The sequence below is a fragment of the Trichosurus vulpecula genome, chromosome 1 (assembly GCF_011100635.1).
Source record: "Trichosurus vulpecula isolate mTriVul1 chromosome 1, mTriVul1.pri, whole genome shotgun sequence".
Classification (NCBI taxonomy): Eukaryota; Metazoa; Chordata; class Mammalia; order Diprotodontia; family Phalangeridae; genus Trichosurus; species Trichosurus vulpecula.
Window position 1 is genome coordinate 104293585 of NC_050573.1, and position 16492 is coordinate 104310076.

The following is a 16492-nucleotide window of genomic DNA, read 5'->3' on the forward strand; positions in this document are numbered from 1 at the left end:
GAAGCAACAAAAAAGATTCCTAAGAAAAAGAAGAGGAAGAAAACAAAATGGCTATCTGATGAGGCTTTACAAATAGATGATGCTGTTAAAAGTGCTGCACTCAATACGCCAGCAAATTTGCAAAACTCAACAGTGGCTCCTGGATTGGAAAAAGATCACGTTATATCCTAATCCTAAATTAGGGCAATGCCAAACAATGTTCAAATTATCAAACAATTGTGCTTATTTCACATGCCAGCAAGGTTATGCTTAAGACTCTGCAAGCCAGGCTTTGGCAATATGTGAACTGAGAATTACCATAAAAGCAGACTAGATTTCAAGATCATGGCTCGAAGAGGCAGAGGAACTAGAGACCAAATTGCCAACATTCAATGGATCATGAAGAAAGCAAGGGAGTTCCAGAAAAACATCTACTTCTGCTTCACTGACCACACTAAAGCCTTTGACTGTGTAGATCACTACAAAATGTGGCGAGTCCTCTAAGAGATGGGAGTACCAGACATCTTACTTGTCTCCTAAGGAACCTACATGTGAATCAAGAAGCAACACTAGAACCAAACATGAAACAACTGGTTGGTTTAAGATTGGAAAAGGAGTAAGACATACAGGATCACCTTATTTATTTAACTTACATGCAGAGTACATAATGTGAAATGCCAGGCTGGATGAATCAAAAGTCAGATTTAAGGTTGCAGGGAGAAACATCAACAATTTCAAATATGCAGATGACACTACTCTGAAAGCAGAAAGTAAAGAATAATGAAGAAGCCTCTTGATGAGGGTGAAAGAGGAGTGTGCCAAATGTGTCTTGAAGCTTAACAACAAAAAAACTAAGATCATGGCAACTGATCTCAGCACATCCTGGCAAATAAAGGGAGAAGAAATGGAAGTAGTGTCAGATTTCATTTAGGCTCAAAGATCATTGCAGATGGCAAGTGCATCCAAGAAATTAAGTTACTTTCTCCTTAGAAGAAAAGCTATGGCAGATCTGGACATCATACTAAAAAGCAGAGCCATCACTTTGATGACTAAGGTCTGTATAGTCAAAGCTATGGTTTTTCCAGTAGCAATGCATGGTTGTGAGAGTCAGAATTTGTAGTGCTGCAGAAGACTTTTGAGAGTCTCTTGGCCAGCAACGAGATCAAACCAGTCAATACTTAAAGAAATTAAATTAATTAAGACTATTCTTTGGAAGGTTACATACTGAAGCTAAAGCTTAAATACTTTGGCCACATAATGAAAAGACAGGGCTCACTGGAAAAGACCTGATGTTGAGAAAGACTGAAGGCAAAAGGAGAAGGGGAAGGCAGAGGATGAGATAGATGGTGTCATGGGAGCAATAAACATGATCTTGGACAGACTTCAGGAGACAGTGGAGGATAGAAGGGCCTGGCATGCTATGAACCCTGGGGTCACAAAGAGTCAGACACAACTGAATGACTAAACAACAACAACAAACAAATAAATAAAATAGCTTAGTTTATATAGACGCTTTCAGAAAATTAAAAAAGTTAAAGTGTGTTTGCAAAGAAAACTAAAACACCACACATACTGAATGAAATATTCAAAGAGAATACAATCTTAAGCACTCAATACAGGAAATTAGCTAAGGTACACACTAGAAAAATGAATTCCCAAGTATAGGGAAAAAAACTATGAAGACAATAGTAAAAATAAACATTTAACTTTACTAGGAATAATATGTGCTAATTTTTTAAAAAAAAATTTTACTTCATTTTTTAAAAAATCAACATTAGATACATTATTTCTAAAATTAAACAGCAAACAGGTCTACAAGTGTGGCAAAACTAACCTGCCTATATCAATTCTGAACCTCAGTTTCCTCATCTGTTAAGAGATTGGACTACATGACTTACAAGGTCCCTTCCAGATTTAAAGTTCAACTGCATAACATATGACCACTATGAAAAACGAGTAACTATACAAATAATAATATTAGGAATGTAATAAATCTCACTAACACCTGGTACACTAGTCAGATTTATAAGTAGCCAAGAGTAGTTAAAACTGCTATGCTTCAAATTCCTTTTCTTCTATTATTCCTTACAACCTAAAAGATTCAGCCAAATTTGACTCCTATTTAAAATTTAAAGCCTGGCAACTAGCCTATCTATCTTTCTAGTCTCATTATATAGGAATCCCCTTTCCTACAGTCTATGGTCTAGCTTCTAGGCTTTCTTGTTGCTCTTCATATATAACATTTCCCAGGGCGGGAAAGGAGGTGCATGGAGCAGGAAGGTGCCTGAGGTCTCCCCAGTTTCCCTATGAAACAGGGTTAAATCAAGCCTCTAAAAGAGTTACAGAGCAACAGAATCCACAAAAAATCAGAATGAAACAATTTTCTAGCCCAAGATAACTTAGAAGGACTTCAGGAAAGGTCTGTCTCACTTGAGTAAAAAGGGAATGGAGCCCAGCACAGGTGATATCTAGGCAAGCCAGCAGGAGGCTCTTAGTCTAACACAGATCAGCAAACAAGGCCCTTGGGTCCAGGCTCAGCTGAGGCCTCCGGCCCCAGCTACACCAAGCAAAATGCCAGACCCAGAACTGAGGGCACAACAGGCACAGCTAGGCCGGGCCATCCTAGCACAGTGGGAAAGCCCCCTGGCCCAGAGGCCCCATCACAGAAAGCCTGTGACCAGGCCCCTGGTCCCCAATGCAAGAAGTTTGGGACAGTGCCCCCTGTACTCCAGGAACAGAGGTCAACTTTTAAAAATGAGCAAAAAACAAAAAAAGAGCCCTGACCAAAGACAGCTACTATGGTTACAGGAAAGATGCAAACGTAAACTCAGAAGAGGACAACAACGTCAAAGTGCCTCAAAGGGGAATATGAACTTGGTCTCAAGCCTAAAAAGTCCTCTTGGAAGAGCTGAAAAAGGATTTTTAAAAACAAGTAAGAGAGGTAAAAGAAAAATTGGGGGGAAAATGAGTTATGCAAGAGAATTATGAAAAATGAGTCACATATAATAATTCTGTTCTCTGTTCACTTGCACTGAGTTTCCCCATGGCCTTGGAATATGCTCCCTTCACCTTCTTATAACCCCCTAGTCCCTTCAAGACAACTCAACCTTCTATACCAGAGCTTCTTAGGCTCTATGGGGTCCATGGAATGGTTTCACGGATTCTATTCTGTGAATTTGGAGGAGAAAAAAAATTACCTCTTTATTTTCACTAATTGAAATTTGGCATTTCCTTCAATTATGAATGTAGAAAATAAACCACTGTGGCATTAGCAGTATTCATGACCTTGTCACCAATGGAAATCACAGATATTTTCATATCACGTTAAAGTTGTTACATATATCTCAAAGTATTATTCTATGAAAATCACAGCTATCCAAAAGTAGAACAGTTTCCTCTCCATTAGAAATCTTAAAGCAAAGTGCTAACGACCACTTGTAAAGTGTGCTTTAGAAGTTATTCTTTTTAAAAGTAAACAAGATCGTGAATCTTGCTCTCATCAGATTTGGCCTGAGGAGGGAATACCATACATACTCAATTGGGTATCTTACCCCACAGGAAAGAAGAGGGAAGAAGATAAAAAAAAAAGGAGGATGATGGAGAGGAGGGCGGATGGGGGTGGAGGTAATCAAAAACAAACACTTTCGAAAGGGGTAGGGTCAAGGGAGAAAATTCAATAAAGGGGGATGGGTTGGGAAGGAGCAAAATATAGTTAGTCTTTCACAACATGAGTATTGTGGAAGGGTTATACATAATGATACGCATGTGGCCTATGTTGAATTGCTTGACTTCTTAGGGAGGGTGGGTGGGAAGGGAAGAGGGGAGAAAATTTGGAACTCAAAGTTTTAAAAACAGATGTTCAAAAACAAAAAAAAAAGTTTTTGCATGCAACTAGAAAATAAGATACAAAGGCAATGGGGCGTAGAAATTTATCTTGCCCTACAAGAAAGGAAGGGAAAAGGGGATGGGAGGGGAGTGGGGTGACAGAAAGGAGAGCTGACTGGGGAACAGGGCAACCAGAATATATGCCATCTTGGAGTGGGGGGGAGGGTAGAAATGGGAGAAAATTTGTAATTCAAACTCTTGTGAAAATCAATGCTGAAAACTAAATATATCAAATAAATAAATAGTAAACAAGATCCTTTTTTAAGATCAGGTGCCACCTCCTACAGGAACCCTCTCCTAACCCATTCAAGTTAATAACAGTTTTCTAATTACCTAGGACTGCTTTGAATAAACCTAATATGATTATTTGTGTATATGTTACATCCCCAAAATGGAATGAAATACTTGAAAGCACAGATAATTGTTTGTGTCTTTTTACCCAGAACTTAGTATGATGCTTTTGCACACAGAAGATGCTCAGCAAACACCTAGGGAATCTGTGCTGTACTGCAGACACACAATTATATTCATAATAAAGAGGCTCAAAAACTCCTCCCACCTATAGTCAATTAATGCTAACTTTATTAGGTAATTTTTAGAAATGCAAGGAGGTAAAATTCTTCACACCAAGAAAAGGAATTTGTGCTGAGGATCATTTTCTTACCCAGACCGGTGTCTAACAACATCTCTGCTCAGTCTGTCAGCCAGGTAAGAACCAATTCGATCTAGTTTCTCTGGGGCGGATACCGCATAAAAAGTCAGTTTCTCCATATCAGATTTAACAAGACCATCCTAAACATAAGACAAAAAGTTATCTTAATTTTTTTTTTAAACTTAAACATGCTATTTTAAGGCTCATTTATTTCAAATGTTCTAGTCTTGAGTTGGGGTCAATTCACACCAAAAGAATTAACTTAACGATTGCTGTCTTAATGCCAATTCCAGCTTAAACATACCCAAGTACTTCAAAGTGAAGAAATACCTCATTTAAATATAACAGATTAGAGTAACAGCAAAGCACAGGGAAAAGTTCCAGAACTTGAAGTCATGGAACGTGAGTTCAAATCCGGATCAGCACCATTTACTACTTCTTTGACAAGTCACTTAGCCTCTCTGGGCCCCAGTTTCCTTATCTAGCAAAGGAAGGGGCTGGAGTAGGAGGGTCCTGAAGACCTATTCCAGCTCTAGATTGATAATCCTAGTAAGATTTAAAGACAGTCAGTCAATTAGCATTTATGAGGTTTCTTATAGGCCAAGCACAGTTCTAAAAAAAGTAGATAAAAAGAAAGGGAAAACACTGTAATGTAAACTACTAAATAAAATAATCAAATTATAATTTTAAAACATATATAGTAAATTAACTGATCTGATTAAGCCCCTAAAGAAACGGTTCAAAGGTAAAACTATAGAGAGGAAATTGGGAGCAATGGAGGCCAGAAGAGAGGGAAGTGAAAAGAGTCTGAAATAGAAAGATCAGTAGTTGGGAGGTCAAATTTACTTTTGGATCTTCAGGGAATATGTTATCCACCAGACGTTTGTAACGAGGACGCAAAGCAGCACAGCAGCAGCATACTCCTGTAGATAAATGAAAGGTAAAAAACATTTATAACTTTTTTAAAAAATATTACATTCTAAATTTTGAGGAACAATTTATAAGAAAACTGTCACGCTTAAAAAAATTTAAAGCCAACTTATGTAAGCTATCAACCTGTATCACCCCTCCCTTTTCTGGCCATATCAAAAAAAAAAAAAAAAAGGCAATAACACTTGGCTTCTACTTCCTCCTCTTTTACTCCTTTTTTAGTCCCATAGCCGTAGATTAAAGGTTGAAAGTTAGCTTCCAACTTGATCATTCAAATGAAACTACTACTTCCAAGGTTATTCATGATTTCTAAATTGCTCAATCCTGTGGCTTTTTTTTTTTATTCCTCAAGTTTAAAAGACCTCTGTATAGCATCTGACATTGTTGATTATCCCTTCAACTTAGCTACTTGCTCCTCCCTGGGTTTTCCTGACACTGCTCTCAGATTGCTCCTTCTCTGTCTCCTTTGCTGGATCATCATTAATGACCCGCCCCTTACCCACAGCACCCCAGGCCAACAGTAGACATTCTTTTATCTTTCTAGATCTTGTTCTTAGTGATTTCATCCAGCTTTCATAGTTCAATTATCATCCTTATGCAAATGACTTCCTGATCTCTCTCTCCAGCATCAGGTACCTTTAAGATATTTCCAACTTCCACTAAACATCTCAATGGTGAGGCCACTAAAAAGCATAGTGGATAGAGCACTGGACTAGTAGTCAAGAAGACTTGAATCTAAAGTGTGCTCCAGACACTTACTAGATGCACAGTCCCAAAAAAATCATTTAGAATTCTTCAGACTCAGTTTCCTCACATTAATAAAATGTTGATAATAGTAACACCTACTTCAGGTGGCTGCTGTGAAGATCAAATTGAATAGTATAAGTAAAGCAATTTGCAAACCTTAAAGCATTATATGTTAGCTAATACCTCAAACTCAAAACCTCTAAAGCAGAATTCATTATCTCCAACCCTCCTACACCCCCCAAAATATCCTTCTTCCTAACTTTCTTATTTCTGTCAAAGGCAGCAGCATCTTTCTAACCACCCTGGTGTACTGAAGAAAAATTTTTGACTTTTAATTTTTCCTCACCCCAATGTCCAAAGAGTGGTAAAGAACTCTCAATTCTACTTCCATAACATTTCTTGAACTCATCCCATTCTCTTCACATATACACCTACCTTCTTAAATGCAATTTCTCTCTAACCTGGACTGCTGAAATATTAGTCAGCCAGCTTATTGGGGTGGGGGGAGAGGGGAAGAATCTTAGCATAATACCTAGTACAAAGTAGGGGCTTAATAAATGCTAATTTAGTAATCAAGCATTGACTGACAGCTGCCAAGTTGAACTGCTAAAGCATAGTTCTAGCTAAGTCACTCTCCCACTCAAGAAACTAGACTTTCTCCTTTTGCTTCTATGATAAGATACAAATGCCTCTGACATTTAAAGCCTTTCATTTTCAGGCTCTAGACTGTTTTTCAAAGCCTACTGTATATTTCTCCCCCTTCACACACCCCACATTCCAATCAAATAAGACATTCTAATTCCTATTTCCATGTCACTGGACAAGATCCACGTCTGAAATACACTTCTCTGCCTCTGCCTCACAGAATTTCAAACTTCTTCAACGTCCAACTTAGAGCCATCTCCTACACAAGGTCTTTCCTAATTCTCTTGTTGTCAATGCTCTCAACTCACAAAAAAAATTAATTTAATTATTTTGTATATATTGGGTAAGAGGTAGCTTGGTTAGGTGTAGAGATAACTGGCTTTGGAGTCAGGAAGACCTGAGTTCTGACACAGACCCTGTAAAGGTTCTCAGTGCTTTGGGCAACTATCTATAACAATCCTTCACTTGCCAAAATACGTTTACTCTATGCCAATAATTATCAGGCAGAACACAATTAGTTTAAGTTTGAAAAAAACTCAAGTTAATATTGTTGCTTTAAATTAGAAATCAAAGAATCCTACTGAAAAGCTTAAGAGAGAGAAAAGGGGACATTTAAAAGTTCATTAAATACAGTGCACTTACCCTTTCTTTGTAAGATATCTTGTTAGGTACTATATCAATCATCTCATATATTAACCATAATAACTTAAAATTTTTCCCCTTCATTGATTCTGCCAAACAGAATTTAAATCTTCAAATTCTGAGCCTTATGTTCACCTCTAGTTGTAGTCTTCAAAAAAAGTTGCTCTCCTATTTCTACAGGTAGGCATAGATTCAAACAAGACACAACTATTTTTCAAAATATTTACTTCTTAAATAGTTATAAAATCTTTACTGATTCTTAATGAGCCACATTTCATCATAAATTTTAATTACAACAAAAATTTACAAAAAGCATATTTAAAAAGTATTAAAACTTCAAAATTTTCATACATTTATCCACACATGAGGTTACAGTGATTTCTTTCCAAGTCACTGATAACATTTTAGTCTACTGTCTCCCCTAACATCCTCTCCTTTACCCCAGTCTAAGTTTAGCTATAGAGAATAAATAACATCAGAGGAAGTAAAACATTCTGTCTTCACTCCATGCCTACAAAATACTAAGTGAATAAAGAATGAAATAGAGCCCATCATTAGCTGTATCTTAATATATCCAATTTTTTTGGTCATATGAGTGGTACAATTTTTCAATTCCATTTTCAAACTATTTATTCACCTTAATATTAAGCTAACTGAGCTAGACAAGCAGGTACATTTCAATTTCCTGATGTGGGTCAGAAAACTATTTTTAGAAATTAATAAGAGTAGATTAGAATAGAGGAGAAATAGGATAGGTTAGGATCTGCATGAGAGAATAACCAAGTCCTGAAACAACGCCAAAAACATTTAGGGACAAGGGGTAACTAAGTCTCATCTATGAACTATGGATATAGTATGGATATAGACCAATAGAGGCAAGACCAAATAAAAATTTTACTTATCTTTATGTTTCCTAGACAAGAGCAGGAGAGAGTAGTATATGGTTGAAGTCAAAAGAGATATGAGCCAGTTGAAAGTTAAAAATTAGATGCCAGATGTCAAGGGATAATTTGAGGGGAGAAAGGTGCCTAAAAATGCATGAGTAGGTATAAAATACAGGTAGAGGATTGAGCTTTAAAGAAGGTCAGAACAACTATTTCTCTTAACAGTTATACACAAACACACACACACACACACACACACACACTGTGTGTATATATGTCCATACACGCATATGCACGTGTATGTTTTGTGTATATACACATGTGCACATACACGTTTAAAACAGTACTGACTTTTGAGATACCACACGTGTGTGTATGTATGTGTACATATGCATTTAAATACGTGTGTGTATATATAGTTTGTTGTCACAATTACAGTTGTGGTATAACTCATTTTAGTCAACACTGACCAAACCTCCTCCTCCTCCAAAAGATCATAGAAACCAATAGTTTTATAACGGAATAAGAATGTCAGTAGAGGTACCTAACCACGGCATTGGCCATAGTCTCCTTCTAAAGATTCCTTTCCCTTGAATTCCATCAGTCTAAACTCCAAACACTGACTTCTAGTCCCAAATTTTCAACTAAATCTTTCCATGCGAATTACTTCAGCACCTCAAGGTTAACATGTCCAAACTTAATTATCATCTCTTCCTCAATATCCGCTTCTCCTGAATTCCTTCCTTTGAAAACAGAAATAATATTCTCTCAACCACCTAAACGTGGAAACTTAAATTCATCTTGTAATTTCCAAGTCCCTATTTAATCTTGAGAGGCAGGTCATATAGTGGAAAGAGCACTGGATCTCAAGTCTGGAAAACCTGGATGTGAATTCTCTCTCTCATGCTTACTAGCTGAATGACTGTAGGCAAGGCATTCAGAACTTCAGTTTTCCCATCTATAAAACAGGAATAATAACTATAGAACCTGCCTTGCAAAGTTGATGCCTAGCTCAAATGAGAAAATGTAAGTGATGCATGTAAGAATTTTTTTTTTTTTTGCTTTTTGGCAGGGCAATTGGGGTTAAGTGACTTGCCCAAGGTCACACAGCTAGTACATGTGTCAAGTGTCTGAGGCCGCATTGGAACTCAGGTCCTCCTGACTCCAGGGCCAGTGCTCTACTCACTGTGCCACCTAGCTGCCCCATATAAGAAGTCTTAAAGTTTTGTCAAGTATTTTATATATCAGTTATTATGATTAATTATTATTATTACTCTTCAAGGTTTTTCCCATTCATCTAATAATACAGAAGTCCTTAATCTGGTGTCTGTGAACTTGTTTTATTTAATCTTTTCATAACTATATTTCAATACAATCTGTTTCCTTTGTAATCGTATACAATTTATTTTATGCATTTAAAAACCTTAATCTGATACTGAGTCCATAGGTTTCACCAGACCACCAGAGAAGTCCATGACGCAAAGCAGCTTAAGAATCCCTGCTAGTCTACTAGAATTTCTATTCTTACTGCTATCACCTTAGTTTAGGGCTTCCATTACTCCTCTCACTTTGACTGCTGCAATAATAACCAGTACATCTAGTGTCCCTGGCTCCAGACTTTTCCCCTTCTAGCCCTTCAAGTACAAATATCATTCGCCAGCTCAAAAATCTTCAATGGGAAATCTTGCTGTTCAGTTGTATCCAACTATTCATGACCCCCATTTGGGGTTTTCTTTGCAGAGGTACTGGAGCGTTCTGCTATTTCTTTCTCCAGCTCTTTTTACAGATGAGGAACTGAGGCAAACAGGGTTAAGTGACTTGCCCAGAGTCACAAAGCTTAATAAATGTCTGAGGCCACATTCGAACTCAGAAAGATGAGTCTTCCTGATTCTAAGCCTAGCACTCCACCCACTGTGCCACCTATTATAGGAAGTCACTGCCTAGCAAAAAGAATAAAAAATTCTCTCAGTTCAAGCATTCTGGGCTCTCCATGCTTTGACAACAACCTAATTTTCCAGTCTTAGTTCCCAAATTTCCCTAAGTGTCAGTCAAACTATTCATAGTTCCCCAAACACTCCACACGTTCTTACTTCTGTGCACTTCTTTACAATATTTACTCACTATCTGGAATACCCTTTCCCTCCCCACCCCCATTTTTCTGCCTCATAATTCCCACTCCATCCTTTAACATCCAGCTAAAATTATTACCTTTACAAAGACTTCTCTGATCCCACTCCTTCAATAAAATGTGATTCTCCCCTCCTCTGAATTTCCAGAGGACTTTCTATCACCGTTAAGGAACCTATATTCTGCCTCATAGTTATATGTATTTGCTTCACTAACCATTACACATTACCCACAGACTCTCAGGAGTGAGAAAAAAACACTATGTTTTTTTTTTTCTATCTTAGCTTTGCAATCCTCTCAAAAGCCGAGCACAATGCTACTAGGAAAAAATTTGTGATAAAATCTATCATGTACTGAATAATGGCCATTCAAGTATCCATTAAATAGCAGCGGCTCACCTCTAAAAAGAGCTTTACAATTAAAAAAGCAATTTCATCTCAACCACTGTCAGTGCTAAGTAAAGCTAGTTTTATTACTCTCATTAAATACAGATGATGAAGCTGATGTTTAAAAAGGCTAAATAACTTTCCTATGGTCAGAATGCTACTAAGGACTCATGTTCTCCAAGCTTCTTTACAGTATTAAATCATATGATCGACTGATCTGGGTTAGAAAATTATTGTTAACAATTAATAAAAGCAGTTTTCATTTATATAGCCCTTAATGGTCTACAAAGCAGTATAAAACCCAGATTCTCTGACCCCTCATAAGTTTGTGAGGTGGATGGTATATGTATTGTTATTATTGTTGTGGCCAATTTACAAATGAAAAAAGACACATAAACTAGGGAAATATTAGGGAACAGAGAAGCAAGAGGACAGGTTGAGATTCAAGTGAGAAATAATGACCAAGCACCAGTATATTTTTTCTTTCTATAAGCAAAAAGAAAAAATGTTTGTAGAAATCTACCTGAGAAAGAAAGAAATCATGATCATCTATCTCAAACATAATAAATAATAACAATTTTGGAAAACAAAGTGTAAGTTATAGATTTTAAAATGAATAGCTATACAAAAGTCTCTTTCTAGCAGTAAAAGATTTTCAAAGAAAGCAATATTTAGAATTCTATCAAATGATAACATAGTGCTGGTTAAGTATAAGAACAGAAATATTCCACGATTATACTGGAGGCTAATTTAACCAAGAAGAAAACATTCAATAATATCATATTAACAAAAAATATATTAACCTACTCAAGCACAGAAATGAAGGTGTATCCCTTGTTGAGTTAAATTCATACGGTTTTTCCAGTTCAGCTGTGGATACCTGAATGTAGTCCTTCATTTTGTGTAAGACTCTTGCAGGTCTCCTTCCTCTATGTCCTGTTCTGAACTGTTGTGGTAGGCCACTAGCTCACCTTACTTTTAATTAGACTGATCGTACTTAAGTACTGTAACCTATCTAACAGGTCTGTGACACCAATTTAAAGCTGTTAAATGCCTGGAAAACATTTCACATCATACTCTGCTAACAATTTCCACCCAACAAATATGAGATTAACGAGCTGTCATAAACACATGATGTTTCTAGTCTGGTCAAATTAGATTTTGATATGATTTTAGAATACAATTGTGGTAGCAGATTGCTGTTGATGGTAAACTATGTCTGTGAACTGGCTCAGACTGCTGCAATGTCATACGAATATATTTTAACTGTCTGAAAGAACTAGTCATGTCATTCTTTGCTCAAAACCCTTCAAAGTTTCCCTACTGGCAAAAACCATAAAATTCAGCCTCCTTAGTCTGCGAGTAAAAGGCCCCTACAATTTTTATGCCATCACTTCATATTTTTCCCCACCATATAGTCTATGCTCCACACCAATCTCCCAGTATACATTCTTCACTTTCACACATCTTATTTATATAGTTCCTTAAGTAGAAATCCTGACCATCATTTAAATCTATTCAAGTGCCATGACCTCTGTAAAGCTATTTCTCCTGCTCTCTCAATCAAAAATAATTTTGCGGGTTTTTTTTTCTATTTCAATTTATGGATTTCGTTTGCTTTTTTACATGTTACTTTCAGACACACTCCACTTAGAGAAAAATCTCACATGACAGAGAAAAAACAATTAAGCGCAACTTGCTGACAAAGCACCCACAGTCCCATACCTCCTAACCAAGGAAGAACGTATATTATTACAACATCCTTTCTTCAGAAGCAAGATTGTTCACTGCAATGAATCTGAGTTCAAAAGCCTTTTGTTGTTGTTTCTTATTTATATTATTACAGACAATGTGTATATTGTATTCTTGGTTCTGATTTGTTCTATCTGGATTATTACATAAGTCTTTTCACACTTCTCCAAATTTTTCATATTTGTTATTTCTTTCATTGTAGTGCTATTCCATTACATTCATATTATTTCTTCAACCATTCTTCATTTGATGGAGACCTCACTTTGCTTCCAGTTTTTTACTACTACCACACAGTGTTGCAATGATGTCTTCCTATATAAGTGACTTTTATTTCTGTCACTGGTCTTGTAGCATATGGCTCCACTCTTACTTTGACACATGATTAACAACCACTACCAGTGTTCAATCTCTCCCTATCTGCTGGATGCCATCCTGCTGCCTATAAAAATATCCACATCTCTCCCACCCTTAAAAAACCTTCATCTGGGCCAACCATATACAAATGCTATTGTCCTATATCTCTCTTTAGTGGCAAAACTCCTTGAGAAAGCCACCTATAATTGGTACCTCCATTTCTCATACTTTCATTCTCTAACCTGTCTTCTTTTGGGGTGGGGGGAGCAGAGGGCAATTGGGGTTTAGTGACTTGCCCAGAGTCACAGAGCTAGTAATTTGTCTCCAGCCACATCTGAACTCAGGTCCTCCTGACTCCAAGGCCAGTGTTCTTTCCAGTGTACCACCTTGCCCCCAGTCTGTCTTCTAATCTCATCATTCAACAGAAGAAAAAGTGCTCTCTCCAAAGTTAATAATGATCTCTTAATTGCCAATGGCCTAATCTATTCCAATGGCTTTTTCTCAACACTCATCCTTCTTGACCCCTCCCCCTCTACAGCCATGAGAGTGCCTTCTCCTGAATATTTTCTCTGCTTTAGGTTTTCATGACACTATTATTATCTCCAGGCTCTCCTCCTGCCCTTCCCACCATTCCACCAATATCCTTTACAGAAGAGTCTTTTCTGTGTCCATCAAAGTTAAATCCTGAGCCCTTCCTCTCTTCTCATTCCAACACTATTCCTCCAGAAGATCTCAACTCCCAAAGATTCAATTAGCCTCTCTATGTACATAATGCTCAGATATAGTTATTCGGGTTTAACCTTTCTCCTAACTTCCAGTGTCAGAGCAAAAACTGTCTACTGGACCTGGATATCCTACAGACATATGAAACTCAACATAACCATAACAGAATTCATTCTCTTTTTCCCCAAAACCTCCCCTTTTCCAAATTTCCTTCCTATTACTATCAAGGGTAACATATTATCCTCCTAGTCACCCAGGCTTGTAATCTTGGGGCATTCTCAAATCTTCACTCACTCACCCCATATACTCAATCTATTTCCAAGGCTTGCTGATTCTACCTCCATAACAACTCTCCTATGCATCCCTTCTCTCTACTCACATAGCCACCACCCTGTTACAGGCCCTCATAACCTCATGTCTAGACTAATAATAATAACCTGGACCTGGTTGGTCTCCTTGTCTCAAGTCTCTTTCCAAGTCTATACTCCATTCAGCTGATAAAAATGATTTTCCTTTATAAAGAAAAGGTCTGATCCACATCACCTTCCAACTAAAACTCTCTTACCCCCTACTGCCTATACCATCAAATATAAAATCTTATTTGGCAGTTAAAGCCCTTCACAATGTGAAGATAACGGAAAAAATAATCTGCTGGAGAAGCCAAGATGGAATGGGAATTGGGGACAGTCAGCGCAAAAGCACAGAGACAGGGAATGGTGTGTTTTGTGTAGGAAACAGAGAAAAGGCCAGTTTGACTGGACTGTAGACTATAAACTGGGGGGGTAGAAAAGATTAATGAGACTGAAAATAAAAATTGAAATCATGTTTTAAAGGCTTTAAAAATAAACAGAAAAGTTAATAATTTATCCTAGAAGCAATAAAAATGCACTTAGCTTGGTTATGTAGAGGTGACATAAGTTTCAGATCCCAGCTTAAAGAAAATTACTTTGGCAGTAGTATATAGGATGAACTGGAGCAAAGAGAGACTCTTTGGGGTAGGACACTGTTCAGAGGCTGCTGCGATAATCTAGGTGAGAAGTGATGAGGCCTTAAGATAATAGCTGTGTGAATAGAGAAAAGGGGTCAGATGCAAGAGTCCCAGAACTAGCTCTGAGAGCAATAGCAAGAAAGGTCTAAAACTTGGGACAGTGCCCCCTCTACCCCAGGAACAGAGCCCCACTTTAAGATAGAGTTAAAAGTCAAGAAATAGGTTAGAAAATGAGCAAATAACAACCACCACAACAAAAAGAACCTAACCATAGAAAGTTACTATGATAACAGAGAAGTGCAAAACACAAACTCAGGAGACAACAAAGTCAAAATTGCTACATCAAAAACCTCAGAAGATAAATGTGAATTGGCTTCAGGCCCAAAAAGAATTCCCAAAAGAGAAAAAAAAGGCTTTAAAAATCAAATAAAGAGAGGTAAAGGAAAAATTGGAAGTGATGCAAGAAAATCATGAAAAAAGAGTCAACACCAAAGAAGCAGCACCAAGGAAAAAAAAGTGAAGAAAGTTATACCTTAAAAAACAAAATAGACCAAATGGTAAAAGAGGCCAAAAATCCACTAAAGAGAAAAACTCCTTAAAAAGCAGAACTGGCCAAATGGAAAAAGAAGTACAAAAATTTACTGAAGAAAACAACTCCTTAAATTGGTCAAATGGAAGAGAAGGTACAAAAGCTCAATGAAGGAAGTAATTCCTTAAAAATTAGAATGGGGCAAGTGAAAGCTAATGACTTTGTGAGACATGGAGAAATAGTAAAATAAAATCAAAAGAATTACAAAATAGAAAAAAGAATGTGAAATTTCTCACTGGAAAAACAACTCCCCTGGAAAATAGATCCAGGAGATCTATTTATTTATCAAAGAAAACTGCCCTGATATCCTAGAGCCAAAAGGTAAAGCAGAAATTGAAAGAAACCACCAATCACTTCCTGAAAGATATCCCAAAATGAAAACTACCAGGAATATTGTAGCCAAATTCCAGAGCCCCCAGATTAAGGAGAAAATACTTGATGCAGCCAGAAAGAAGTAATTCAACTATTGTGGAGCCATAGTGAGGATTACACAGAATTTAGGGATCAGAGGGCTTGGAATATGATACTCAAGGGAGCAAAAGAGCTAGGATAACAAACAAAAATAGCTACCCAACAAAACCTTCGGGGGGAGGGGGGGGAAATGGACATTCAATGAAATAAGGGACTTTCAAATACTCCTGATGAAAAGACCGGAGCTGAATAGAAAATGTGACTTTCAAATACAAGAATTAAGAGAAGTATAAAAAGGTAAAGAGGAAAGAGAAACCATAAGGGAATCAATAAGGTTAAACTGTTTACATTTCTACATCTGAAGACGATACTTGTAACACCTAAGAACTTTCTCATTATTAGGGCAATTAGAAGAAGTACACATAGAAGACAAAGGTGTAAGGTTAATATGACAGGACGATATCTAAAAAAGTAAAATTAAGGAGTAAGAAAGAAGAATGCACTGGGAGAAGGGGAAATGGAGAAGTAAAATGGGGCAAATTATATCACATAAAAGAGGCACAAAAGAATTTTTACAGAGGAAAAGAAAATGGGGGACATGGAGGAGAGGGGTAGCACTTGAGCCTTACTCTCATGAGAATTGGCTCAAAGTGGGAATAACATACACAGTCAGTTGTGTTTATAAATCAGTATTATCCTACAGGAAAGTAGGAGGAGAAGGGAATAAGAGAAGGGGGTGGGGGGCATAGTGACAGAAGGGAGGATGTATTGGAGGAGGTGGTAGTCAAGTGCAAAACA

The 16492-nt window shown here is 37.2% G+C and overlaps 1 protein-coding gene across 4 annotated transcripts in view; it reads right to left on the minus strand.

Moving 5' to 3' along the window:
* The window catches only part of EFR3A (EFR3 homolog A), a 154125-nt gene that overhangs the window by 107926 nt on the left and 29707 nt on the right, over positions 1-16492 (minus strand). For all 4 annotated transcript variants that reach the window (XM_036755090.1, XM_036755071.1, XM_036755080.1 and 1 more), the window contains 2 exons: positions 5363-5439; positions 4529-4656 (listed from right to left, as the gene is read on the minus strand). In XM_036755090.1, coding sequence (XP_036610985.1) covers positions 4529-4656; positions 5363-5439 — 205 coding nt within the window. The remainder of the gene's footprint in view (positions 1-4528; positions 4657-5362; positions 5440-16492) is intronic.